Source organism: Saccopteryx leptura, chromosome 3 (assembly GCF_036850995.1).
Source record: "Saccopteryx leptura isolate mSacLep1 chromosome 3, mSacLep1_pri_phased_curated, whole genome shotgun sequence".
NCBI classification, from domain to species: domain Eukaryota; kingdom Metazoa; phylum Chordata; class Mammalia; order Chiroptera; family Emballonuridae; genus Saccopteryx; species Saccopteryx leptura.
The window spans coordinates 130,701,208-130,727,452 of record NC_089505.1 but is presented as its reverse complement, the minus strand read 5'-3'; the positions used below and the strand labels follow the sequence as shown (position 1 = coordinate 130,727,452).

The window sequence follows — 26,245 nt, the reverse complement described above, 5'->3', positions numbered from 1 at the left end:
TAGCCTTGCAGATAAACAGAGGAAAGAAGAGATGTGATGATGGAAGGTGGAGTGAAGCCTACACACCAGTAAGCCCTCCCTCCTACCCACTCTGAAGGGCGGAAGTTACTGAAAGGGGAGGGATACAGAGAGGGTAGCATGCAAACCACTGTCAAAGGAACCCACTAGTTAATACCGTGGGTGGGAGGAGTGAGGAGGTCAGACAAGGAGAGCATTTGCATTAGAGCTCCCAGCAGAGGCTTTGGGATTCTGTAACTGGCTTCTTGAACCCAGATGGCCCACCTACTCTCTGGGAGGCAGTCAAACAGCAGAGGGAGAATGTGAAGTTAGTCGGAGCTTTGCACTTCTCAGCTCTGTGACTCGGTAAGGTGTTTTATCTTATGGATTCTTCTTTATGACCACTTAACACTAGTAGAGCTGTTTCCCTGGGTCTTGTGAGAATTAGATAACAAATATGACTTCTGTTGTGTTTGGCACAGAATAAGCACTCAGTATTTGGTAGGCAGCATGGTATTGAAATGAAAAGTATGAACCTTGTAGCCAAACTACTTGGGCTTGAAAATTTTCTCCCTCGGTTACCAGTGGTGTAACCTTAGATGCTGATTTAAACCTCTCTGCACCTGGGTGTGTTCACTTGTAAAATGAGGATAATGACTGTGACACCTACCTCATAGAGTTCTTTTGAAGCCTTGGATAAGGTAGTACATGTGAAACCTTTAGAACAGCACCTGACTTACTATAGTAAGTACTCAGTAAATGTTCACCATCATTACTTTTATGAGCTAGTTTATGGACAGAAGACTGTACCAAGTGCTTCAAGAGATATGAGGATGAGTAAGACCTGGCCCAGCACTGGGGTGCTTTAGTCTACTTGAAAGAGGAATATTGGTGTGCAGAGTAAGGGGCTGGGGACCTTCAGTTCTCCATGCCCAAGCAATATTGTCAACGAGATTAAATTTAACCCAAGAACCCGTGGTGGAGCCAAACCTGCGCGGAGTGCCATGCGATCGGGCAGGGATAACACACAATTGTAACTACCAAACGTTGGGCACCCAAGCAAGGGACTGTGACAGGCACTTAATTCACGGCTTCAGGACTCTCCCCAGCCACCACGAGGCATAGGTCTCTTCTCTACTGTAACGTTACTAAAAATCAGAGAAGTTAAATCACTTAGCACGGTTAGAAGAGGCATCCCTAAGAATTTAATCCACCTGTCTCTTACCCGAAAACTAGCATGCCCTAGTTTATCATCCAGACTGGGTCACTTTTGAAAGTGAAAGGGGGTTCCCTGTTAACAGTGACAGCAGGACACTAGGCAGCAGCAGGAGCTGTCTTAGGCAAACCAGAGTGTAGGTCCCGAGCAAGCTAGAGAATGCTCTTTCTGCTGGGCCAAGCTACCTCGAGACCAGAACACAGTGAGATTTCAAACAGAAGGTAGGAAGGATCTATCCATCTTGTTCCTAAAACTCATTGCCAATTGTACTATCTGTGCTAAAGCAACAACAGAACTAGCCCGAGATGCAGGTGCACTGATGCATGCGTGTTCCATCGTGGGCATAAATCAGGTTACTCGGCGATCTGTTGCATGGTAAGAAAATGTGATTCAGTGGTATCTGTTAACTGCTCTGAGTCTATCATTATTCCTCTAATACAGATCATTAACATTCACAGAACCTTAACTACCGCATCTCTAATGAGCAGAGCTATAATCTGCAGTTTCCCCATAAATATCCATTGATGCTGGCACTCATCCTCTCTGGGTACAGCCATTCCACTTTTCTGGATAAATCATCATGTTGAGGCTCTTTCTTTCTCCCTAAATGCTGTTATTAGTGGTTGCAGAAGAATAATGAACAAATTCAAGTTGTGAAAAAGGAGAAAGAGATACATGAACAACCATGGAGAATGAGGAAGTAGATGCTGGTGACAGTTCCAACTCAAGTGGCACAAAACCTTGTTTTTGCAATGACTTAGAAAGGAGACAGGAAACAAACATTGGTCGAGCACTTGCCAGGGGCCAGGGAGGCAGCTGGACAAGCTGAGTTGAGTGCAGGGAGTCCCCCAAACCAAGTTGCCTGAACAGTCATTTGAGACAGTGGGAAACACAACTTCTGGGGGCCCACTCCTATAACACTGCTTTTGTAAGGCTTTCGGACCTTTAAAGGGAGATTTACGATGCTCCCCTGATGGATCCTGATGCTTGACTAAGTTTATCTAGTTTCATTAACATGACAAGAATTATTTCCATTTTATGGATGAGAAGATTGAGGTTGAGATGCTAAGGGGAGAGGACAATAGAGTCTGGCCATCCAGGATGAATCGCTTGCTGCAAAAAGAATGGCTCGGGTTAAGGGAGGTTCGCTCTCACTTTTTACGACACTGTCTCCCTTCCCCACCTCCCATTTTCCGACCTGTCGTGGAGTTCTGTCAGCAAGTCATGTTCTGTCCAGAAGGTAAGCGCTGTTCTTATCGCCGGTATCACTCCCCTTTCCTGCTGTTGCTGGCTGGCAGCTCAATACAGTGGGGGTTTTTTGTTTGTTTTTGTTTTATTCGCCCTTCCTATACTTTTAATCTCATAGCTTTGTCTCTTTGGCTATGTCTATGTTGTCGGTTTTGTCACCTCAGAAGGGGTCTGGTTTTCCTGACCCCTGTCATCAGTAGAGGGACAGCACTTGCAGTGCGATCTGGGCGTGGCCCTGCAGAGAATCGGGGTGGGCCATGGCTGGGCAGGCTCCCCGATCTGGGCGTGGCCCTGCAGAGACTCGGGGTGGGCCGTGGCTGGGCAGGCTCCCCGATCTGGGCGTGGCCCTGCAGAGAATCGGGGTGGGCCGTGGCCGGGCAGGCTCCCCGATCTGGGCGTGGCCCCGCAGAGAATCGAGGTGGGCCGTGGCCGGGCAGGCTCCCCGATCTGGGCGTGGCCCCGCAGAGAATCGGGGTGGGCCGTGGCCGGGCAGGCTCCCCGATCTGGGCGTGGCCCCGCAGAGACTCGGGGTGGGCCGTCGCCGGACAGGCTCCCCGATCTGGGCGTGGCCCCGCAGAGAATTGGGGTGGGCCGTGGCCCCGCAGAGAATCGGGGTGGGCCGTGGCCGGGCAGGCTCCCCAATCTGGGCGTGGCCCTGCAGAGAATCGGGGTGGGCCGTGGCCGGGCAGGCTCACCTACACTTCCTACTATGCTGCTCCTCCAGAACCCTTACCGCTCACCCTGGTCGTAAAACATGTCATCTGACACCCTTCATTGTTCTCACCGTAGCATAATGGTTCAGAGCAGGTACCCCAAAGCTAACCCTCTTTGGTGAAAATCCTAGCTCTACCATTAACTACCTGTGTGATCTTGGGCAAGTTACTGGGCCTGAGTTTCTCCTCTGAAAACAAGGATAACACTAATAGCACATACATTTGTTGTGATAATTAAATGAGTTAAGACACTGAAGTGCTTTAGAATAATTTCTGGTACGTACAGAGCATGTTTCATCTAAACATTAACTGTTAGTATTATCCTGTGTGACCCTTATCTGACCAAGAAGGGATGAGATTCTAGTGTTATACTTAACCCAGTCCTTCTTCAGACCAGCGTGGGTTGTTTGGGATACATGCTAGAGACAGAATCACCATTTCTTAATGATTGACATGATGTAAGGGTGTGGAAGGGAGACGGATCAAGAGTAACAGGTACATTTGGGGGTTTTATGGGCCTACCAAAACCATAAATAATGATCTCTACCATTTGTGACCTGACCAAGGAGATATTGACTACTTTTAATCAAAAGGATCTTTCATAGAAGAGAGTTAGCAAGGACGTGAGTAAAGAGACCTCTGCTTGTGGGATCTGTGTAAGATGTACATTTCTGATGTCCCCTTGCCCTAGCTACATGATCTGCAAAGATAGGGTGTCCATCACCAGAGAACAAACAGGAGAAGAAGCCAGAGGCTAGAGCCCTGTTGTCAAAGTGACAGAATTGGAGTTCCCTTGTTCCTGTAGTAGTATGCACAAAGTGTTCCTTTTGTTTTAATATTATACTTTCTACAGTAGTGGAAGGTACATCCTAGAACCAGTCTCTGGTTTCTTATGCATGACTCTGTTCAAGCATTTATTCCTTCGTCCATCCCAAGATATTGTCTAGGGTCCACTGTATGTCAAGCACTGTGCTAGCCACCGGCGCCATTCAAGTCAGATCAGGTCCCACCCGTTGCTCAGCTCACATTCCAGTGGGGAGGGCTGCCAACAAACAAGTCAATAGGCAAACAGAGCATGAGTGCTCCCCGCAACCCCAAACAGGGTAATGTGACAAGAACTGGGGGCTTCTACTGTATTTAGGTAACCTGTCAAAAGAGATCTCTCTAGGGAGGTGACACCTGAGCTGAGATCTGAATTATGAGAAGAATCCAGAGAGATGAAGAGTGGGACAGAAGCATGGAATGACAAGGGCAAAGGCCTTGGGACAGGAACGTCCCAGTGGTTCACGAAGAACAGAGCAAAGAGCAGTGTTGGCCAGAGCATGGTGGGAAAGGGGAGACAGATGGAAGATGAGTTCAGACACAGAGGCAGCACCGAGTGTGGACAGTCTTCTCGGCAGTGGTAGGAGTTTGGATTTTATTCCAAGTGGCAGGAAAGAGTGCAGGGTTTTAAGCAGGGGAGCAAACCTGATTTGCTTGCTTTCTTTGTTTTCTTTTTGTTTTGTTTTTTAATATTACTCTGATTGCTCTGTGGAAGATGAACGTAAGGGGTCAAGAATGGAAGCAGCAGTGTAGGCAAGAGGGAATGCTCCAGAGGAGCTGGAGAGGGGAAGACAGACTGGGGTGTGTGTTGAGACAGAATCGTAGAGACAGAATCAGCTTTTAATGACCGACTGAGTGTCAGGGTGTCGGAAACAGTTAAGAGTAACTTGTACATTTGGGGGCATGAGCGTCTAGATAAGAGTTGGTGGCCTTTAGAGGAATCAGAAGACAAGAAAAGAATGGGTTTGGGGGGACCGAAAGTTCTTTGGACACACTAAATTTGAGAGGCTAAATGGTATGGGATGCAATTGCTTCACCACTTGCAGGCAACTGAGGGAGGGAGTGATGAGATCAGGGATTGGCTAGACTTCAAGTAGCAAGGAGCAGATTGACTGCCACCCTTGAACCACTGATGGGTCTCACTAATGGGAAGAGCTTGAGGGATTCAGATGAAAATGCCAACCAGATATCGAAAGGACTAGAAGAATAGCATGTCCCTTTTCTTATAACTTTTTTCTGGGATTGTTCCCTCGTATTTCTTTGAAATTAGAACCAAGGCCATTACTCTAATTATAGGGCCTCATTAGGTAAATGACAGAGTGGATATGACATCTTTTCTGGAGTTTATAATAGCACATGCCAAGTCTGTGTGAGTGAGCAAGAGAGAGAGAGTGTGTGTGTGTGTGTGCACGTGCACATGTGTGCACACGCATACTGAGCATTTGACAACACCATATGGACTGCCATACCCTCCACTTAGTAAGTCATACTATCCCCAAGTTGTTCTCTGTTCAGTTTTCTGTTCTCTTGTATAAGCAAGTGTACCTATTCATTCATTCTGTTTTTGTTTTTGTTTGTCAATTAAATATAATATCCTTCAGTGTGCTAGCCACTGGCCTATCTGGATATTAGGAATATGCAGATGAATAAGATATAGTTTCTAATACTAGGAACTTAGAGTCTTTACAAGGTCATATAGTCTGTAGTAGAGAAGAGAGAAGGTCATCAACGCTTATTAGTGGATATGGGTGGTACCCAGAGGAGGATCATCTAATTTATCCTGAGGGCCATGGAGGAAGGCTTGGAAGAGGTGATTAGACTCTAGTCTCGAGGCATGGGTTCCAGTTCTGATGAATGAGGATGGGAAGAGCAGCCAGTCACAAGGAATGGCTCATCCCAAGGTCTGACCGGGGTAGACCTAGTGAGACCTGGTAAGAGGGCAGATAAGATTATGACACAGAGTTGCAGACTATTTGTAGCTTGGACAGTCAGTCAGAGACAGTTGAAGACAGTGCTCTTCCAGATTTCCTCTGACTCAAACCCTTAGGCTGCCTCCAAGTCTAGCTTGCCGTGAACATCATCTCACGTGGTCCTCGGGGCTCTGTGGAGGACCACTTCCCTCGGCGTTTGGCAGATGAGCCAGCGGAGCGGCCTTGAGGCCTGTGTTCCCCTCTTGTGAAACCTGAGCCAGGTTTCTCTGCTCTGGCCTGTTATTGTCTCTTCTTCATCTCTACAACCAGAAGGGGCATGGCGATTGGATAGAAAGGAAACTAGATCATGATTTTGAAAAAGTTAGAGGCCTCAGTTTCTTCTTTTGAAAAGAAAAAAGGTAGAGTTGTGTTAGAGACCTCCATTCTAACTCTACTACTCTGCAATTCTTCAATTTGTTAACTATCAAAATGCCATCTAATAGGAGCTACGAAATCATTTATTCCTAAAGAATACTTTGTTGAATGGTTGACTTAATATTTGACCCAAATAGGCAAACATACTAATGGAGGTTTTATTGTGTGTCAGACACCATGCTAATTAAGCTAGAACCTTACATCTTATCCAGGGTAATCTACATACAGTCTAGTGAGATAGATAGTCCCCTAAATTTAACAACAAAGAAAAAATTGAGAGATGGGTAAACTAGTCAAATTCCATGTACATAGAAACAGAATTCTTAGTTTGGTTGTTTGCGATGGCATTGGCTTTATCCTGTGAGTGGCACTGCAGCAGTGAAAATGGTCCACACTCTGTGAAGATGCTCAGTGTGGTGCCGTGTTGTGACTCTTCTGCTCTGACCTGAAATGGGAGCCTTCAATGTCCCGGGCTTGGCTGTCACAGCTCAGGGAAGGGACAGTACCTCAGTCCTCAAAATACTGGTCCAGTGCATTTGCTCGTATTGGGCATGCAGGCAAAGTTTAATTATTCATTGACTGTCTTGAGAATCAAATCCAGGAATGAAGACGAGAACAAGGAAGTGAATGCCTAAGTGTGTGCAATCTGCATTCCTCCAGAGAAGAAAAGGAAAAGTGTTTTGCATGAAACGGCTGTCAGAGCAGCAGGCAGAGCCCTCCTGACTATTTTTTCCTTCACTGTGACATCTCTCCATTTGTGATTTCCTCTGATTTGCTCCATGCTCAGCCTGAGCCTCCGCTACTCTTGCATGATTTCAGCTCCATCCAGTATTGCCTGTTACCGTTTGACTGCCATCTAGACCGGGAGAGTAGTCTCTCCAAGAGAGACCCAGCAGCAAGGAGAGAGATGGCTCTCTGAGGAGTTCACCTGCCCTCCTCCCCAAAAGCCTGCTGCGCTCCCGCCATCCTGCTGACAGGAGACAATTTCGCATGACTGCGATTCTAATTCACTCCCTTTTCAACGTACTGAACGGATGCCAGATCTCGTTAGGAGTTTTTGAAAAAGCCTTGAGTTTTTGCTAATGTGTAACTATAATAATAGATTTTTATAAGGAGAAGGGATGAAGGAAGAGGTACTTAAAAAACAGATAATTACACCTGACTGGGATGCAGAGGACCCAGGTTCAAAACCCCGAGGTTGCCAGATTGAACACAGGCTCACCAGCTTGAGCACAGGTTCACTGGCTTGAGCAAGGGGTCACTCAGTCTGCTGGAGCCCCCCGGTCGAGGCACATATGAGAAAGCAATCAATGAACAACTAAGATGCCTCAACAAAGAATTGATGCTTCTCATCTCTCTCCCTTCCTATCTGTTCCTATCTGTCCCTCTCTCTGACTCTCTCTCTGTTTCTTTCAAAAATAATAATAATAATAGTAATAATTACAAGCTTTGGGAAATCATTCCCCTTGTTGTGTAATTTTCTCTGGAAATTTATACCTGTGCAGGTCTGTTTGTTCTGGTGATAGCCATTAAAGTAGCAAAGCTGCCTGACCAGGTGGTGGCGCAGTGGATAGAGCGTCAGACTGGGATGTGGAGGACCCAGGTTTGAGACCCCAAGGTTGCCATCTGGTTTAAGCAAAGCTCACCAGCTTGGACCCAAGATTGCTGGCTAGAGCAAGGGGTTACTCGGTCTGCTGTAGCCCCACAGTCAAGGCACATATGAGAAAGCAATCAATGAACAACTAAGGTGTTGCAATGAAAAACTAATGATTGATGCTTCTCATCTCTCTCCGTTCCTGTCTGTTTGTCCCTGTCTATCCCTCTCTCTGACTCTCTTTCTGTCTCTGTAAAAAAAAATAAAGTAGCGGCCCTGGCCGGTTGGCTCAGTGGTAGAGCGTCGGCCTAGCGTGCGGAGGACCCGGGTTCGATTCCCGGCCAGGGCACACAGGAGAAGCGCCCATTTGCTTCTCCACCCCTCCCCCTCTCCTTCCTCTCTGTCTCTCTCTTCCCCTCCCGCAGCCAAGGCTCCATTGGAGCAAAGATGGCCCGGGCACTGGGGATGGCTCTGTGGCCTCTGCCTCAGGCGCTAGAGTGGCTCTGGTCGCAACATGGCGATGCCCAGGATGGGCAGAGCATCACCCCCTGGTGGGCAGAGCGTCGCCCCTGGTGGGCATGCCAGGTGGATCCCGGTTGGGCGCATGCGGGAGTCTGTCTGACTGTCTCTCCCTGTTTCCAGCTTCAGAAAAATGAAAAAAATAAAAAATAAATAAAGTAGCAAAGCCATCTTGTACCCTGTCCCCATTTCCCTGACAAAAGAGCTGAGGTCCTCCTGGTCCGATGGCAGGTCTTTGGGATGCACTCACAGGTCAGGACTGCATCTAGAGCCTAGAAAGCTGCTAACCATGGGAAAGCGTGAAGAGAGAGAAGCCGTAGCAAGGTGCTAGGATGGTGTTTCCAGTGTTTCTTCTTCATTCCCATCACCAGCCCCACTTTGCCTGTCTCCATAGAAATAGCTTTATATCATCATCTCTCTCTTTATAATCACTGTCTACTATCCTCATGCCCACAGCATCGCCAACATCAAATCTCCTTCACCACTACTACAACTAGCTTAGACCATCTGCTGCTTCCGGTTTCCCTGACCCCTGAAGATTGGGTTAAGTACCAAGTGTTTAGTAATGAAGACAATAGCATCAATAATCACCGGCTTGAATCACTTCTTACTCTGGGCCAGGCACTCTGTACTAAAGGCTTCATGCGAATGATCTCAACACCGATCATATGATCATTGCCTGTTTTCTTTTCCATCTCTCTCATGTGATATAAGGGCAAGGACTGTGTCTTAGCATAGTTACTCAGTAGTGTGGAGTGGATGAGTGACTAGTTAGCAGTCTTACGATAGCCATCACTTCAAACACTGGCATCATCATTTTTAAGGCATGGTAGTCATCTCCTTCCCTGTGTCACTGTTACTGAGATCAGACTTACTTAGCTGTCATTGTCTTATTGTGCAACCAGCAGCAGCCTGCAAAGTGCAACTCCAACCCCATCCGTATATATAAATTTGCAGAAAAATAACGGATGTGTTAGGAAATCCAGGCGTGAAAGCGCAGAGTTGCCATCTGAGTTTTGAAGTGGGCGTAAGGGATGGAAAAGAAGAAGAGCAGAGGAGAGAAGGGCATGGAGTTGGTGGAATACTGGCCTGACTCCCAGAACAGCCCAGCCTTGCCAGGGTTAAATGTGGGGGGCGAGACGTGTAGAAGCAGGAACCCGCTCGGACTATCTGCTCTGCAAGGACCATACTGCACCTTCAGCTTCTCCTCCAGGTAACTTCACCCCTTCCCAGGACCATTGTTTCCCAAACATTTGCAATGGCCTGGAGCCTGCCTACTGGAGCCCACCCTCACCTACCCAGGAAGTAATTTCATGGTGATATATTGCCTTCCTCCCTCCTTCTCTTCCCTTCCCTTCCCTTCCCTTCCCTTCCCTTCCCTTCCCTTCCCTTCCCTTCCCTTCCCTCCCCTCCCCTCCCCTCCCCTCCCCTCCCCTCCCCTGCCCTCCCCTCCTTCCCCCTTCCCTCTGTAACTCTGGAAAACTGACATCATTGAGACCTTACCCTGCCGGTTGCTGGGCTAATTTCTTTCATATACATCAGTGTTCTCACTGCTTCTTAGGAAGCCCACATTGTAAGTATCATTAGTCTGACTGTGCAGAGGAGAAAAACTGAGGCTCAGAGTGATGAAGGAATTTACCCAAGGTAATGCCAGTCACAAAGCAGCAGTTTGACCTCACAGCTGCTGTTCCTGACATCTCTCCATTCCCTCACCCTGTATCTCCTAAAAACATTAAATTTTTCACTATAAAAGCATCCATTGCTTTCAAACGCAAGCAAGTTAGTTTTCTTAATATTAGCGTAAGGTTGGGGAACTCAAAATCCAGTCAGATTCCTTAGCCACAGCTGTCCCAGGTATATTTATGTTAGGTTGTTAAGGTCGGCTTAGAGCCCTGACCTATGTCCAAGGGCTCTGCCTTTCTCGAAACAGCTGAATAATCCACTAGCAAATTCTTCTTGCTACCAGTCCCCATCTTGACTTTGTATTTTAAGAAAGGTGGTTTCAAGGACCAGCTTAATTTTTTGGAAGCCAGATGTAAAATTTTCCTTGCCCAAGGATTTTTGGAGATACTACATCTACATGCACTACAAAGGGAAGACATAGCTTTCAGCATAAGGTCTAAGCATTTCCCTCCACCCTCTAACCTTCTGACAACCTTTGGGACCCTCCTGAAGTGGTAGCTGGGGAAAGGAGAGCCATTAGCTGCTCAAATGAGACCCAACTTGGAGTAATTAAAGGCAGTGTTTTAATCATTATAGAGACAAATCCTCAAAGCAGCACCAGTTCCTCTGTTGGAACAAGTTTGCATCCATGAAGACCGCTGAGCCCCAAGTGTCGGTGGGCCCACGAACAATTTGTGAGAATGGTGGTGATGTTTCTGGACTTCCACTTGAAACATGAGTCTTAACTTCCTTTAAAAAGCCCACAAATACCTGGCTCTGGCTGAGCCTAGACAATGAAAAAACTTTTACGTCCAGAAGAAAGCTGCTATTTTTGCAAACTGAATTTGATTTCATAGTGCTATCTAGACACAGCAAAGAATTCAGTTCTCCCCATAGAACTTTTCCATTCAGTACAAAGGTAGGATATTCTTTAAAAGAATAGAAGACTATATAAGGTAGGAATATATCTAGGATTTATAAAGCACCCAGTCAACGGGCAGGATGTAATTATGTATGTATTATCTAGAGCTGAGCTATTCAGTACCGTAGCTGCTAGCCACATGTGGCTATTTAAATTGAATTTAATTATAACTAAAGATTAAAAGTGGATTTCATCAGTCACACTAGCCATACAATAGCCCCAGTGTAGCTACCGGCTGCTGTATTGGACACTGCAAATGGAGAACTTTGCATCATCACAGAAAATTCAATTGGATAGCACAGCTCTTGGGGGCATCATTTATTAGCACCATCGTTTCTATTCTCCAATCTCAACTCCTCCTCCTCATCCTCTTAATTTCTTAATTCCGAAACCGGTTTTCCTATCTCTGTCTTTCTGCCAACAAGTAGGCAAGTGGCTGTTTGCTCTTGGCTCAAAGTGATAGCATAAACTCCCACATACCCCAGAAGGAATTAGTCTTCATTAGTATGTGTCTTCCTTGTTGAATCACTCACCAAGGGAAGGCACATGCATTCAAATGCCTGGAATCACTAGGTGCCTTTAATAGTACCTACCTTGGTGCAGTTGCAAATCACTTAAGTTAATCCATTTCTCCTGAGCTTTCTAAATGGATAATTGAATCCATTCTTTTGCTACATGAGTCTGAGCTCTGAGTTGAGATCTAGAAGCTGGGTGTCCTCCCTACTCCACTCTTACTCCGCCCCAGGCTAGAAGGGCTGTATATCCTGACTCAACTTTGAGCTTCAGGAAGGCAGGGCCGTGTATTTATCTTCCTCGCTCCAGTGCCCAGCTAACACAGCATGTGGAAAAGTGCCCAGTGATTGTGTGTTAAATTAATTAATCAATTACATAATCGATCAAGGTGACTTCAGTTTTCCCAGTAGGAGTTTCACTTATTCCTGCAGAGAATTCATTCCCCAGCACAGTGATTAGCAAATTTGGCTGCATGTTCAAATTACCTGGGGAGCTCTTAGAACCTGACGCCAAGGCCCCAGCCCAGTCCAGTGGAACCCATATCCCTGATGGCAAGGCTCTGGCATGGGTAGTTTTGTACAATCCCCCCCCCCCCCATTGCACTGTGCGGTCAGGGCGGAGAACCTCTGAGGGGTGTCTGAGTGGGCAGCCTTAAGTACACTCGCTTCTTTCGTGTGCACCCCAAGTCCCGCCCCACCCGCTCTCGCTGTGGCTGCCAGGGCACCATGACTTTGATCTTCATAGTTACTGCCCTCCTGAGTTACAGGACAGGGGTTTCCCTGCTGCTCCTAAAAGAGATCATGGGAAGATAAAACTCCCTGTGGAAGCTTGACTATAATATCTTAACGAAGACTCGGGCTAGAACTGTGTTGAAACAAAACAAGAGAATCTCGTCCTTTAAATCCTTCCTGGAAATTTAAGTTGTGAGTGAAGTTTGACGTCATGTTGATTTTTTAAAAGCGGAATACAAAGCTGTGTGCATGCTATTAAATATGGAAACTATAAGAAAAAGAATGCTGGGGGTAAAAGAACTAAAACTCTCATAATAATTGTAGATAAAGCAGGAGCCAGGGATGTGGGAAACATAGGGAGTGGACTCCAGGTCCTGCCTGTGAGGATCAGCTGGGAGAGAGTGTCCGAGTGGGAGGGATCTTCGCACTGGCCGGGTGACGTGTGCTGAGTGTTACTGAAGGTCGCCTACGTAGTGGGGAAGAGCTCTGAGAAATGACTGAGCCCGGGTCAGCACACGAGGGTCACCCCGAGCGCCAGGGACAAAAGGGATGCATGGAAGGTGATGATCGGGCAGGACTGCAGCCAGAACTGAGATGAGAGGGATAAGACGGCATCAAGACTGGACAGAGGGGTTCAGACTGAGGCCGAGAAGTGTTGGGCTTCCTTTTACACAGCGCCTGGCTTGTGCTCTCAGGCCGAGGTGGTATCTATTACATAGTGTTAGTTTTCTAACATTCATCCTCTTTCTTTTTGCAAACATTACATAATAATAGTCTTCTAACATTAAAAACTGTCTGCATTGCCAAAATGAGCCAAAAGCAATAGGATGAAAAGATACTAATAATGACTACTATTTATTGAGCACCTACTGTGTGCCAAACACCAAGCAAGACTTTGCACCCACATCTCAGTTAATCCTCTCAGATGATCTCATTATCCCCTTCCCCACTTTAACCATGAAGAGACAGGGGCTAATTCACTTGCCCAGGGCCACACAGCCAGCACATGACCCAGCCAGGATTCAGTCTGTTTCTGTGTGATGTCAAAGAGATGCATTTGTGCGCGTGCCCAGACCAGGCTCCATCCGGATTTACGAGAGCGCCTCATCCCAGCTCCACACCACACCAAAAGCCACCTCTTCTGTCACCACGAGAGTGACAGGCTCACAACCAACACTGGTTATCCTCACGCGTTTTCATTATGTGGTGGGGGTTTTTATGAGACTCTACCACGGGCTGTTTTTCAAATTTATTTAATTCATCCATCATGCTCTGCAGCCATTTGCTTTTTTATATTGGACAGATGTAATGAGATTTTGGACACTAAAAAATGTTTTTATTAAAAGTTATGACCCAGAGCTAGTATGTAGGGACCGCGCCATAAATCCCTAGAAATGTGTGGATTTATAAAGGATGTAGTGACATAACCTTAACCTTTTAGGCCACTTCATAGATTACAGGATCACTTAAACTAATATTGTCTCACCACCTCTCCCCACCTCTGGCCAAATAATAATAATAGTAATAATAATAATTTATGTGGTTGTCTGATGTGGTCGTTCTTCCTCTCCTCTTAGCCACTGTTGACTCTGGGTGAGCCAATGCTGTGGAAGCAGGTGGCTGATGATAGAATCAGCTGCTGGTGGCCTGAGACCCTGCTGTGGTGGGCGCATCAGTTACCCGTCTCCGCTTCGCTGCCTTGTAGCTGGGTTTGCTCGACAGAAAGTCACGTTTGCTACAGAAACGCAAAAGGGTGAAAGTGATTCCTGACAAATGAGTATTACGAGGTTTCCAGTTGATGATTTCTCCACCCACCAACTGCCAACAGACAGCTCTCCTTAAAATTAGGAAATGCTACAGTTATTTCTGTTTATGCATAATAGCTCATTTTAATGTCAATATCAGATTTATATTAATGTTATACTGCTTGGAAATTATCCAGTGAATAATTAGCTTGTGATATAAACCAAAACATCGTCATCCATCTATATATATCTTTATATATATATATATATGTATAGATAGATATTATATATTATTAATAGCATGTACTATTGTTGTGACTTTGTTAAATTAACATTTATCAAGTTGAGCTCTGGGGCAGCAGATGGTGGGCCACAATTCAACAAAGACCACAAGAGAATTGAAATGGAGAAGCTGATTACTCACTGGTCCTGGAGGAGGGCCACGCGGGGAAGCAAGGCTGGGTGCGGGCGATGGAGTGGACCTAGGGCGTGTGCCGCATGCCTGTATCAGGGGCCGTGGATGAAGTGCCTGGCGTTCCTGGGCTAAGCCTGAATTGGGCAATTCAAACCAAAAAAAAAACAACAAAAAAAAATAGGTGGGTTTTGGTAATATTTAAAGGGATCTTCTCTAAGGAGTGAGAAGGGGAAGGAAGACCCTGGGAGCTGGGGGCAGCTGTTTACCACAAGAGTCCTATCAGGCCTGCAATCTGTTGTCCAGGGCAGGCCTCGCTGGAGGCGCTGGTGTCAGTTTAAGGCCCCTGCAGGCCTCTTGGCCACGTGAAATGCAGGCTGAGACAGCAGTATTTTGAAGTAGTTTAGTGAAACGCTTGAATATTATAAACAACAAAATAAAAACTTAAAACAATTAGACAGCCAGCTGATTTAAAACACTCATTCTTTCATATATTTGGGGCACTGCTGTGTGCCACATCCTCTGTTAGCTACTGAGGGTTCAGACGTCATTACAGCATGGTCCCTGCTTCCGGGAGCTCCCCATGTGGTCAGCACAGATGACTGGCTGTTATTCTCAGAGGAGGGTTTTCAACTCCGAAGATCAAGGAGAGATTCATGGAAGAGATGGCCTTTCAGCTGAGTTTGAGAAATTGGATGAACTTTGAGCTTGCAGGGATGAGGGGACAGCGTGCATAAAGGCACTTAGGAAACTAGCTGTTTACAAGCTACTGCAGAGACCTAAGTTTGCCCAATGCAGATAACATTTTTTTCTTTTAAAACAAAAATCTCATGGGGAAACATTGTGCTCTTATCTGTTGCCACTGTTGAGACTGGCTGGAGAATGACTGTAATTTCAGGAAGATGAACTTTAAACTTACAAAGTTACCGTTGCTGTATGTCCAAATCAGGCCTATGTTTGATCATCTGCTTATGTTGGGAACATATTCCAGAGTGTTCACAGTATGTTGGCAACAGCTTCCACCCACTGGGCCATGATCCATAGATACCATCATCGTAAAACTCATTAACCCATGTCATTTGTGTGTCATTCACTTCATCCTCATTCATCACCCCTTGCACTTTCAGAATGGCCACGTGATTGAGGATTTTGAAGAACGGTTTGCTGCGGCCACCCCGGTAAGAAGGAGAGGGCCTGTCTGTGAACTGTTTCATGTCATTGCTCCATCATTCATTTCATGCTCGTAAGTCGTGTCTTGTGGTTACAGAACAGAAACCTGCCGACGGACTTTGATGAGATTTTTGAGGCAACAAAGGTAAGGCCTCCAAAGCTCTTGTTAAGTGAAGGTTGTTCTGTTCATCCTCGTGTGTTCCGTATTGTCTCCATCCAGCTTGTGTGAGTGGCAGGCGCTCTGCTCTGCTCTGAAGCACACAGGAGTACTACTGGTGGGCCCTGCGAGAAGGACAGATAGTAACAGTGGTAGGTGTGTGTGCGTGCACGCATGTGTGTGAAAGAGGGTGTGTGGGAGGAAGTGACACTTCTTCATTTCATTCAACAGATACTTTCTGAGCTCCTAACATGTCCCAGGCATTCTGATAAATGACTGGAGATGTTGTGGAGAGGAAGCTCATAGGATAATGTAGTGCAACACTGCATGGCATGGGATAGGATAGGATAGTGTAGGGGAGGGTGCAAAGGGGAGGGTAAGGTAGGATAGCCTAATGCAGTGTAGTGTTACAGTATGGTGGGGATGTAGGCACAGAATATGCTAAGTGCACCATTGCTCATAAAACACAGGTAAAGTGACTGTTCAGTAAGCATACCCTGGAATAGAGGTACTGGTTTACAACCAGTGTTTATACAGATTGGCTGATATATAGGCCAAGGAATATGATCACTCCTGAGACTTCTAGGGGTTTTTAACCTTGGCTGCATTTTAGAATCACCAGCAGAGCTTTTAAAGTTTGAGGTACTAGGCTGTACTTCAAACCAGCTAATTCGGAATCTCTAGGGGTATGAACAAGGCATCGATATCCCTCTCCCCTCTCCCCCAGTGATTTCAGTGCATCCAAGGTTGAGAACCACTGAAATCAAAGTGTTACAAAAGCTGTTCTGGGCAGTGTAGTCGGGTGAAAACTGAGTTAGGAAACATTTCCTGGCGGAGGTGGGGGGGAGCCCTCTAATTTGTGTCCTGAGGGAGGAGTGAAAAGGCAGTGGTGAAGGAAGAGTGGCAGAAGAAAAGGCATGTGCAAAGGCCCTGAAGTGGCCCTTCCTTTTATAATCCTCAAGCCTCTGCTCTGTGGCACTGCCAGATTATGTTTATAGGCCTGTCTTTCTATCAAATTGCTGGTGAGAATAGGAACAGGAATGTGCCTTATTCTTCTCTGTTTCCCCTGTTCTTGGCACAGTAGCTGATGTACAGTAGGGGCTCCATCACTTTTCCTCAATGAAGGAGCTCCTGATGCCAAAACACAGGTAGTGGCTCTGTGAGAATGTGATTTGGGGGTCAGTCAAGGACATCTCAGCCTTCACCAGCAGTATCTTCAGAATTTCTCTACAGGAGGGGCCGAGGAGTCTAGTTGCAGTGGTCTAGCCGAATGAAGGATCTGGAGACAAACCTTGCAGCAGCAGTTGTATAACACTTCAGATATTCTTATGTTCATGTCAAAGAATGGCTGGGGACGGGCTGGTCTGACGAAGATAATGAGGGTCTCCCTCATCCATAGCCTGACTACCCCCCCTCCACCTCACTGGCCTCAGCAGCTTCCAGTGTCACTGTGTTTACCCCAAAATGCCCGGGGCCTAAGAAGGGGCAGAATCTACCATCAACAGCCGCGTCTCTCTTTACCTGAAGACATCTGAAGTACTAGCAATGGAAAGGCAAGTAGGCACCTTAAGCCGGCCTTCCAGGTGAGTTCTTCAGATGGTGTGAATCGTGGCAGACCTTGGAGGAACTCAACTTCTGGTTAGAGAATACAGTGAATACAGTGGAGCTGGACTTCCACCAGGTAGGAGGGCCAACCAAGGCTCTGGTTAGCTGTTAACCAGAGATGCTGCTTGGCCTATGAGTCAAGTCTAGCTTCTTTTAGCTAACTGATTAGAGGCAAGTCACTTACCTCTTAGTCTCAGTTGGCTCATCTGCAGAATATAGATAGTGAGAGAGACAACAGGGCTGATAACTCCACCAGGCTCAGTGAGTGTGCTACACAATGACGATGTCAAGTGTGCTGTAAACTGTAAAGTGTTTTACAAATGTGGATGGTTAGTTTTATTCTCTTCAGGCCCTTACATGATCAATTATGACAGTCTTATTCAATGGAACACGGCTTATTGGTTTCCAAATGAAAGTCCCAAAGTTAACATGGGCAGGGAAGTTGTTAAAAATGACATTATTCCAGATTCTCAATCACATATGGTTAGTAGAATTATTTTTGTTATGTCCTAAGAATCCATTTTATCCTCTACAATTTCATTTAACTCAAGGTCCTGTGTACACAGAGAGTCCAGCGGAATGAAGTGACAGTCTGTGGTTTGTGCCTCTGCCTGTTCTTGTTCACTGTTGACTGGGAGTCGTCAGGCAGGACAAAAGTCTGGCTCTCGAGAAGGGAGGTTGTTTCAAAAGTTGTGTTTAGCCTGACCTGTGGTGGCGCAGTGGATAAAGCGTTGACCTGGAAATGCGGAGGTCGCCGGTTTGAAACCCTGGGCTTGCCTGGTCAAGGCACATATGGGAGTTGATGCTTCCAGCTCCTCCCCCCTTCTCTCTCTCCTCTCTCTCCCTTTCTGTCTCTCTCTCCTCTCTAAAAATGAATAAATAAAATAAAAATAAAATTTATTAAAAAAAAAAAAAAAAGTTGTGTTTAAGGAGAAAATTAGCCAGTAAATTATACCAATGATGTTAGAAAAAGTGTGCCGCAAGGTCCACACATTTGAAATGTAAATTGTGTTACTTAATTACTAACTTCGTTTCAATATTTTCCTACCACTGAGAAGTGGTCAACCATTTTAAAAGCATTGAGTTTCACTGTGGGGAAGCCCGAAAGCTTCATTTGAATTAAATAGAATTATTACTTATGTGAATTTGGGAGAGAGTCGAAAGGATGGGCATGGTTTCACCAAATAACATAAAATATTGGAAACAATGAAACAAAGAAGTATTGAGGGTCCGGCCAGCTTTGGGAGAGCGCCCTGCCTGCTGGCCCCCGCATTACCATCTCGACTCTGGACTGCTATCCTCTGGGACAGAATCAAGTTAGTCCAGAGCTGGCAGAAAGGACTGAAATGCACCACGTCCCACCACAGCTTGGCCCCCCACTTTGCTGGTCTCCTCTCCTGCTTCTCTCTGCACCCTCACACTGGTTACACCAAGCTGCTTAGACGCCCCCTGCTCAGACAGTTTCAGGCCTCTCTCTTTTTTGTTCCTGCCTTTCCCTCTGCCTGCATTGCCCCTCCTCTTCTTGGTTGCCTGGCTGACTGCTTCTCCTCAGGATTCAGATCAGGGATGCTTCCTTGAGAAAAACCTCATTAAGCATCTTTGCCAAAAGCTGGCTGGGTCCTTTCTAGGTGCTCGTATAACACCCTTGGAGACCTCTGTTGCCATTCCTGCCATATTACCTTGAAATTATCTCTCCCTATAGATCAGGGGTCGGGAAACTTTTTGGCTGAGAGAGCCATGAACACCACATATTTTAAAATGTAATTTTGTGCCTGACCAGGCGGTGGCGCAGTGGATAGAGCGTCGGTCTGGGATGTGGAAGACCCAGGTTCGAGACCCTGAGGTCACAAGCTTGAGTGCGGGCTTATCTGGTATGAGCAAAGCTCACCAGCTTGGACCCAAGGTCACTGGCTCGAGCAAGGGGTTACTCAGTCTGCTGAAGACCCGCGGTCAAGGCACATATGAGAAAGCAATCAATGAACAGCTAAGGTGTTGCAATGCGCAACAAAAAACTAATGATTGATGCTTCTCATTCATCTCTCCGTTCCTATCTGTCTGTCCCTGTCTATCTCTCTCTCTAACTCTCTGTCTCTGTAAAAAAAAAATAAATAAAATGTAATTTTGTGAGAGCCATACAACGACCTGTGTACGTTACACATTATTCAATAAAAATTTGGTGTTGTCCAGGAGGACAGCTGTGATTGGCTCCAGCCACCCGCAACCATGAACATGAGCGGTAGAAAATGAATGGATTGTAATACATAAGAATGTTTTATATTTTTAACGTTATTACTTTTTCTATTAAAGATTTGTCTGTGAGCCAGATGCTGCCATCAAAAGAGCCACATCTGGCTCGCAAGCCATAGGTTCCCGACCCCTGCTATAGATTGTCCGCACCAAACTGTAAGCTTCCTGCAGGCAGGACCCTCACATTTATTATTATATTCCCAGCACCTAACAATCGCTCACTCAGCGTGTATAGAAAAAGCATTGCATCATTGGGAAGGAAATTAATATGTGCAGGACTCTGGTTTATGCCTGGCACCATTATCCCATCTAAATGCTTAAAGAGAAGAGAGGAAAGTGAGTTAGCCTGGCTAAGCTTCTTTCAACCAAAAGAGCCTTTTACACCTTTCAATCCAGGCTTAGCCAAACTTCAAAGGAAGTCCTGCCATTAATATTGTCGGTAAGTCTGCAAAGGAGACATTGTCATCTCCATGTTCCAGGTGGGGAAACTAAAGCACTGTGGAGTGGCAGAACCCAAACATAACCACAGGCGGGAGAACCTTGTCCACCTGCCAGAGCTCACTCCCTGGTCAGTAGGAGGGAAGATTTCTTTCCTCTTGTAAATTGTAGAGAGATCCGGAATTCAAGTGCAGGGGTCCTGCGTGATAGGCAGGCAGGCTCTCTCTGTCCTTTCTATTGCGTGGTGTTTTTAAGTTCTTTCTTAAAATCCAAAGAGAAGAGGGTGTTTTTTCATCCGTGGGCAGGTTTGCACAAAGCATATGATTATGTACTTTAAGTCAGGCCTTTGGAATGCTGGCCATGGACTCCCTTTGGTCTCTGAAGCTGGAAAGTGTGCAGATTCATTTCTAAAGATATCTCAAAAGGTTTCTTCCATGTCTATGGCTGGCGTCGCTCAGACACTCCTGCATGATGGATGGGAATAGAGATAATATGATGTCTCTACAGTGATGGCACTCCTAGGAGTGATTAATAGTGTATACGCTAGGCTGTTTTTGATGCCCTTCCTCTTACTAAATGGTATGTTTTCTTTTCCTCCGACTACATTTTTTATTCTCAAGACAGACTCTTTCAGGGACTGTCATGTGACCACATGCTCTTACCTGCAGAAAATTTAAGTCTTAGCCTGGGTGACCTTGAGGTCACCTCTATGATGCTCAGTTTATTCATCAGTAAAAATGGGGATGATGATTCCTAGTGCTCAGGATCGTTGTTACTGTGAGCATTTGTGGAGAAGTGGCATGAAGTCATGTCTTACTATCCTTAGCATGTGGACGGAGTTTGTAAGTGTGGATACACTCATGAGAGGAAAGCCAGCGATGGGGCTGCCTTCTTGCTTTTGTCTTCTAGAGAAGAGGGCAGTGCTGGCATTGATGGTAAATGCATGGGACGTGGTATTAGTACTTCTTATGGGGGTGGCCAAGCCCGAGTCTCCTGGACTGAGCCAGATAAACAGCTGGACACACTAAAGCAAGGACTGATGCTGGCCGCATCCCAGATGTTGCCTTTAGGATCATGAGTATAGTAATGACCAACTGGGCTCATTGTTGACATAGGCATGTTGAAAAAGAGCAATGTTTGTCCTCATAGAATACTGTTTTTCAAGCAGGGCCCAGCAACTACAGCATTCCTTGTGGTTACATCATTATTTTTATGTCTTTTCAGGCTGTGACCCAACTAGAACTTTTTGGGGATATGTCCACCCCCCCTGATATAACCTCTCCCCCTGTAAGTATGCACTGCCCTGTCTTTCCTCCCTTCTCTTCCTTTCCTTTCTTTTCCCTTCCCTCCTTCCCTTCCCTTCCCTTCTCTTCCCTTTCCTTCCCTTCCCTTCCCTTCCCTTTTCCCTTCCCTTCCCTTCCCTTCCCTTTTCCCTTCCCTTCCCTTCCCTTCCCTCTCTTCCTCACCTCTCCCCTCTTCTCTCTCTTCCTCTTCTCTCCTTTCCTCTCCTCTCCCCTTCTCTTCCCCTCTCCTTCCCATCTTCAGTCTCACAGTGACAAGAATATGGGCTAATAGGTATTAGAGATCTGCTGGTGGATTTCAACTCCAACTCCTTCAAGCTGTGTGATTTGGGAAAAATAAGTAGTAATTCTAAATCTCAATTTCCTAGGCTATTTTTAAAAAGGAATTATGGTACAGGTTTCTGTTCTGAGAAATAAGTAAGACTATGCATTAGCAATGACTGGTCACCTAGGCACTAGCTATTATGCTGGGCAGTGGAGAGGGACATGGACGGGACATGGCCACTGCCTGCAAGCAGGACATGGTCCAGGCTGTGAACATGGGCCAGAAACCACAAGACAACAAACACGATGGGGCATTTGCCAGTACCTGCCTGGAACCCACACTGCCGGTGGCCAGCCATTAATGGAACCATCTCCTTTCTCACCCCCTTCTGTGCTTTCTTCTCTTCTTTCCCTCTTTTTTTCTTTTAATAATTTTATTTTTTTAATGGGGTGACATCAATAAATCAGGATACATATATTCAAAGATAACAAGTCCAGGTTATCTTGTCGTTCAATTATGTTGCATACCCATCACCCAAAGTCAGATTGTCCTCTGTCACCTTCTATCTTGTTTTCTTTGTGCCCCTCCCCCTCCCCCTTTCCCTCTCCTATTACCCCCTCCCCCCCCAACCACCACACTCTTATCAATGTCTCTTAGTTTCACTTTTATGTCCCACCTACGTATGGAATAATGCAGTTCCTGGTTTTTTCTGATTTACTTATTTCGCTTCGTATCATGTTATCAAGATCCCACCATTTTGCTGTAAATGTTCCGATGTCATCATTTCTTATGGCTGAGTAGTATTCCATAGTGTATATGTGCCACATCTTCTTTATCCAGTCATCTTCTTCTTTCCCTCAACCATCCTTCCTCTCTCCCTCTTGTTTCTTTTCTCCCGTCTTCCCATCTGCCTGCTAGCTGTATTGAGCTGCTCACAAAGCTTTAGATTCCCAGCTCCAGGTTCAATCAGGGGTCTCCATCATTGCTTGCATGGAGACAGTTTACAGGAAACCCTCATTTGAAAATGAAAAGAAGAAAGAAAGATAGTAGAACCAAAACCAAAAAGAAAGCCAGTGCTTTGAGAACTGGATACATTTAAAGGCCACCCTGTAGCCACTGCAAACAGCAGAGCCAGCCAAGATGGCCTCCAGCTCTTCCCCCGCACCCACTTCTCAGGGTGGAGAGCCGTGGCCGCTGCTGCACTGCTGAAGCTGCTGGGAGGGGCAGCTCCCCTGGGCGCTGTGTGGCTGTGCAAACCGAGGGATGGTGCTGTGGTTCGTTGGCGAGGTGCACCTCTCAGAGAAAAGGCTGTAACCTCACCACTGAGGACAGATGGCACAAGACCCTGCTGCCTACAGCTGCCGCCAGGAAATCTAGGCACAGCTGTTCTGTTCCCAACACCTGATGTCCAGAACAGCCGTGGAGGAGGGACAGCAGCTGCTGTCCCCAGGGAAGCTGGGCAGCTCCAGCAGGTCTCACGCCCTCCTCCATCCTGGGGCGGAACAGCTGCGTCCTGGGCACTGGAGTCTCAGAACCCTGGGGCTATGGAGCGAGAAGGGCCTGAAGAGATTGTCTAACTTTATTCCCTTCATTTTACAGATGAGCAAACTGAGTCCCAGAGAGGGCATGTGACTCACCCTAGGTCACACGGGGGAAAGGAGAATGACATTATGTTTAAAAGTGTTTCATGCAGCATCTCAGGGCTGTGTTTCTGGCCCTGCACCCAAGTGCAGTCCAAATGGGTATTTAATTATCCTCAGAACAATGCCATTCTTCCCACAAGCTGCTAGTCTAAAAATGGCCTTGTCTGATTGCCATCGTTTCAGGATTAATTGCTTGCCCCACTCTACCCCAAAGGGGGAAAATAAGAATATTATGTCACCAAGTTGACATACTCCCTAGGCAAAGGGCCTCTGTACACAGGTGAGGACCTTTGAAAAGAAATCGCACATGATGTCTTTGATTCAAAACCCCTCGCCTTACCCAGCAGTTCATGCAGCAGACCCCGCTGGAATTCCAGTATGGGCCAGGCACTGTCGGGTTACAGCTCAGGCATTTTTTTTTAAATCATCTTCCTGAAATATTTACTTCTTACTAGTGAAGATTCAGGTGTATTCAGGCACCAGGATACAAGAACCACAGCTCTAGTTGCTAAGCTTTTTCTTCATTTAGTCAACTGTTCATTGACTGTTTCTTAAGTGACAAGCCCTGGGCTGGATACACGGTAGGTCTGGAGTGGGTATTGAATGGACTGTGTCTAAAGGGTGAAAGCCAGATGTTATGTAATAATTTGACAGCCTAAGAGCACCCCCAAGAGATAGTGGCTCAAACTAAGTAGTCGTGATACTGGCCTTCATTTGCTGAGCATCTACTATGTGCTTCAGTTTGATCCTAAGTGATTTGAATGCATGATCTCATTTAATCCTCACAGCAGCTCTAGAAGCAAGTATCGTATTGCCCATTTTAGAGAGAATTTGTGTAACCAGCTCATGGTTTGCGCACCTCCTTAGCAGCCAGTCTCTGGCTTCTGCAGCATCCGCCTCCCACCCCCCACCCCTCAAACACACACGCGCACACACACACACACACACACACACGCGCGCACACACACACACACACATTTCCTGCACCTGCAGCCTCCCATCCTCGGTGATCACTGAGCCAGGTCTCCCAGGAGCCTCACACACCCTCTGCCTCTCTCCGACAGACTCCTGCAACTCCAGGTGATGCCTTTATCCCGTCTTCATCTCAGACACTTCCAGCGAGTGCAGACATGTTTGGCTCTGTACCTTTCGGCACTACTGCTGTACCCTCAGGTGAGCCCTCTTCCACCTGCTTCCCTCCCTTTGGAGAACGGGTTGGCTGAACCAGCTTCCGGATTATGCCAGAGCAGCTGTGGAACCATCGTTCTGTGCTTGGAATTCTTCAGGTCACACTAAGAAGCTGCTCTGGGGCTTGGGGGGAGGGGTGGCACTGTTTACAAAGGTCTGGTATGCTGCTGGCTGGAATTTGGTGACATCTTTCCCCTGGATTGTTCAGGATTTCAGCTTCCTCAGGTGTGTAGCTTTAGGGAGCTTCGTGCACACACCATCGTGCAAATCAGTGCAAGTCCATTTCTTGTCCGTCTTAGCCAGAGGCGGAAAAGTCAGTTCTCCAAAGACTTGTTGAGATCTGACTGATAGATGTGATCTGCCTCATTGGTGGAGATTCAAGGAGGGGGAGGTTTCCCATATGAGAAACCTAAGGGAGAGAGCAATCTGCTAACAGTGAATTGGCAGGCTAATGGGGCTTTCGTGATTTAGAAAGTATTTGTTCTGTCTCCCAAATATCCTTTAAAATGTACGTAGTACTTTTACAACAAGGTAAAAATATACAGAAACAGTATTGCAGGTGAGTTAGAAGTCAGTGGGATCTCCGGGCATCTTGTTTCCATGGCACCGGGCACTCGGTGTAGCCGTCCACACTCCCGGGCCACAGCTAAAGGCGGTATTGGATCTGCTTTTCTACATGCAAGGGAGACTTAAAGACTTTTTTGCTTTCTTTAACTACATATTTGGAGATGGTAGCTTCATCCTTCTTTTTCTACTTTATTTTTAAAAATAGTAAATAGAGTTTAAATATTTTAGAATACAAATCTTCTTGCATTGTTTCTATAAATAATTATTTTTAATTACATAGTGTTAGAAGCTAAGTCTTGCCACCAAATAAAAACCTCCTTGTTACTCAAAGTGAATTAAAATTTTATGCCCTGTTCTGAAATAGTTGCACTATTCCTCATGAGCCCAGCGAGCATTATGAACTCTTAGAAGCGACAAAGATTTGTAGCCACTGGATCTACTTACAATTTAGAATATGCAAGTAGTCTAGAAATGTATGCTGTTGCTTATTTTTTTCAATTGGATCTATTTTATTCATCTTTGAAATGAGTGGTGATGAATAATTTTTCTTACCTAAAATGGTTCTTAAAATTTCCTTGGGGCTAGCATATGTCATTTTAAATAAGAATAATGGTTTTCCATCAAAAAAAGCACCACTTTCCCATGCCATCAGCCTTGTGTTCAGAATAGCCACAGTTTGTCCTCATTACTTGATTCATGAAGATATGCTGGGATGGGTGATCGCACTCTAGGCACGGAACTCACTAATTTTCAGTCATATTCATTCCACAGATAGTTACCACGTGCCCGCGAAGTTCCAGGTTCTGTTCTAGGTGCCTGGGTGTGTCAGTGAATACAACAGACGCAGACCCCTGCCTGCAGAGAACTTAGTTTCTACAACAATATAAAAATAACTTACATAATATGTTAGAAAATGATAAGTGGTGTGGACAAAAGGAAAATGTAGGGCAGGGTATGAGGGCTTTGGAGCAGGTGAAGGGCAGGTGTAAACAGAGGTTGTAATCTGGAGGGCTCTGCAAAGATAAGATGTGAGCAGTGTGGGTGTGGTGAGGAAGAAAGCCAAGAAGGTAGAGTTAGGAGTACTCCAGGCAGAGGAGGAATGAAGTGGCCCCTCAGAATCTCTGTTTGCTTCCCTATAAGGGAGACTAGAGGTAATTGTGCATGTCTTCCAGCCCTAACATTTGATGAGAAACACCTGAGGACCTGCCCACTTCTCTGGGTCCGT

At 46.1% G+C, this 26,245-nt stretch overlaps 1 protein-coding gene across 2 annotated transcripts in view; it reads left to right on the top strand.

Moving 5' to 3' along the window:
* The window catches only part of DAB1 (DAB adaptor protein 1), a 313,645-nt gene that overhangs the window by 257,612 nt on the left and 29,788 nt on the right, over positions 1 to 26,245 (top strand). For both annotated transcript variants that reach the window (XM_066376400.1, XM_066376399.1), the window contains 4 exons: positions 15,567 to 15,617; positions 15,707 to 15,754; positions 21,281 to 21,343; positions 24,330 to 24,438. In XM_066376400.1, coding sequence (XP_066232497.1) covers positions 15,567 to 15,617; positions 15,707 to 15,754; positions 21,281 to 21,343; positions 24,330 to 24,438 — 271 coding nt within the window. The remainder of the gene's footprint in view (positions 1 to 15,566; positions 15,618 to 15,706; positions 15,755 to 21,280; positions 21,344 to 24,329; positions 24,439 to 26,245) is intronic.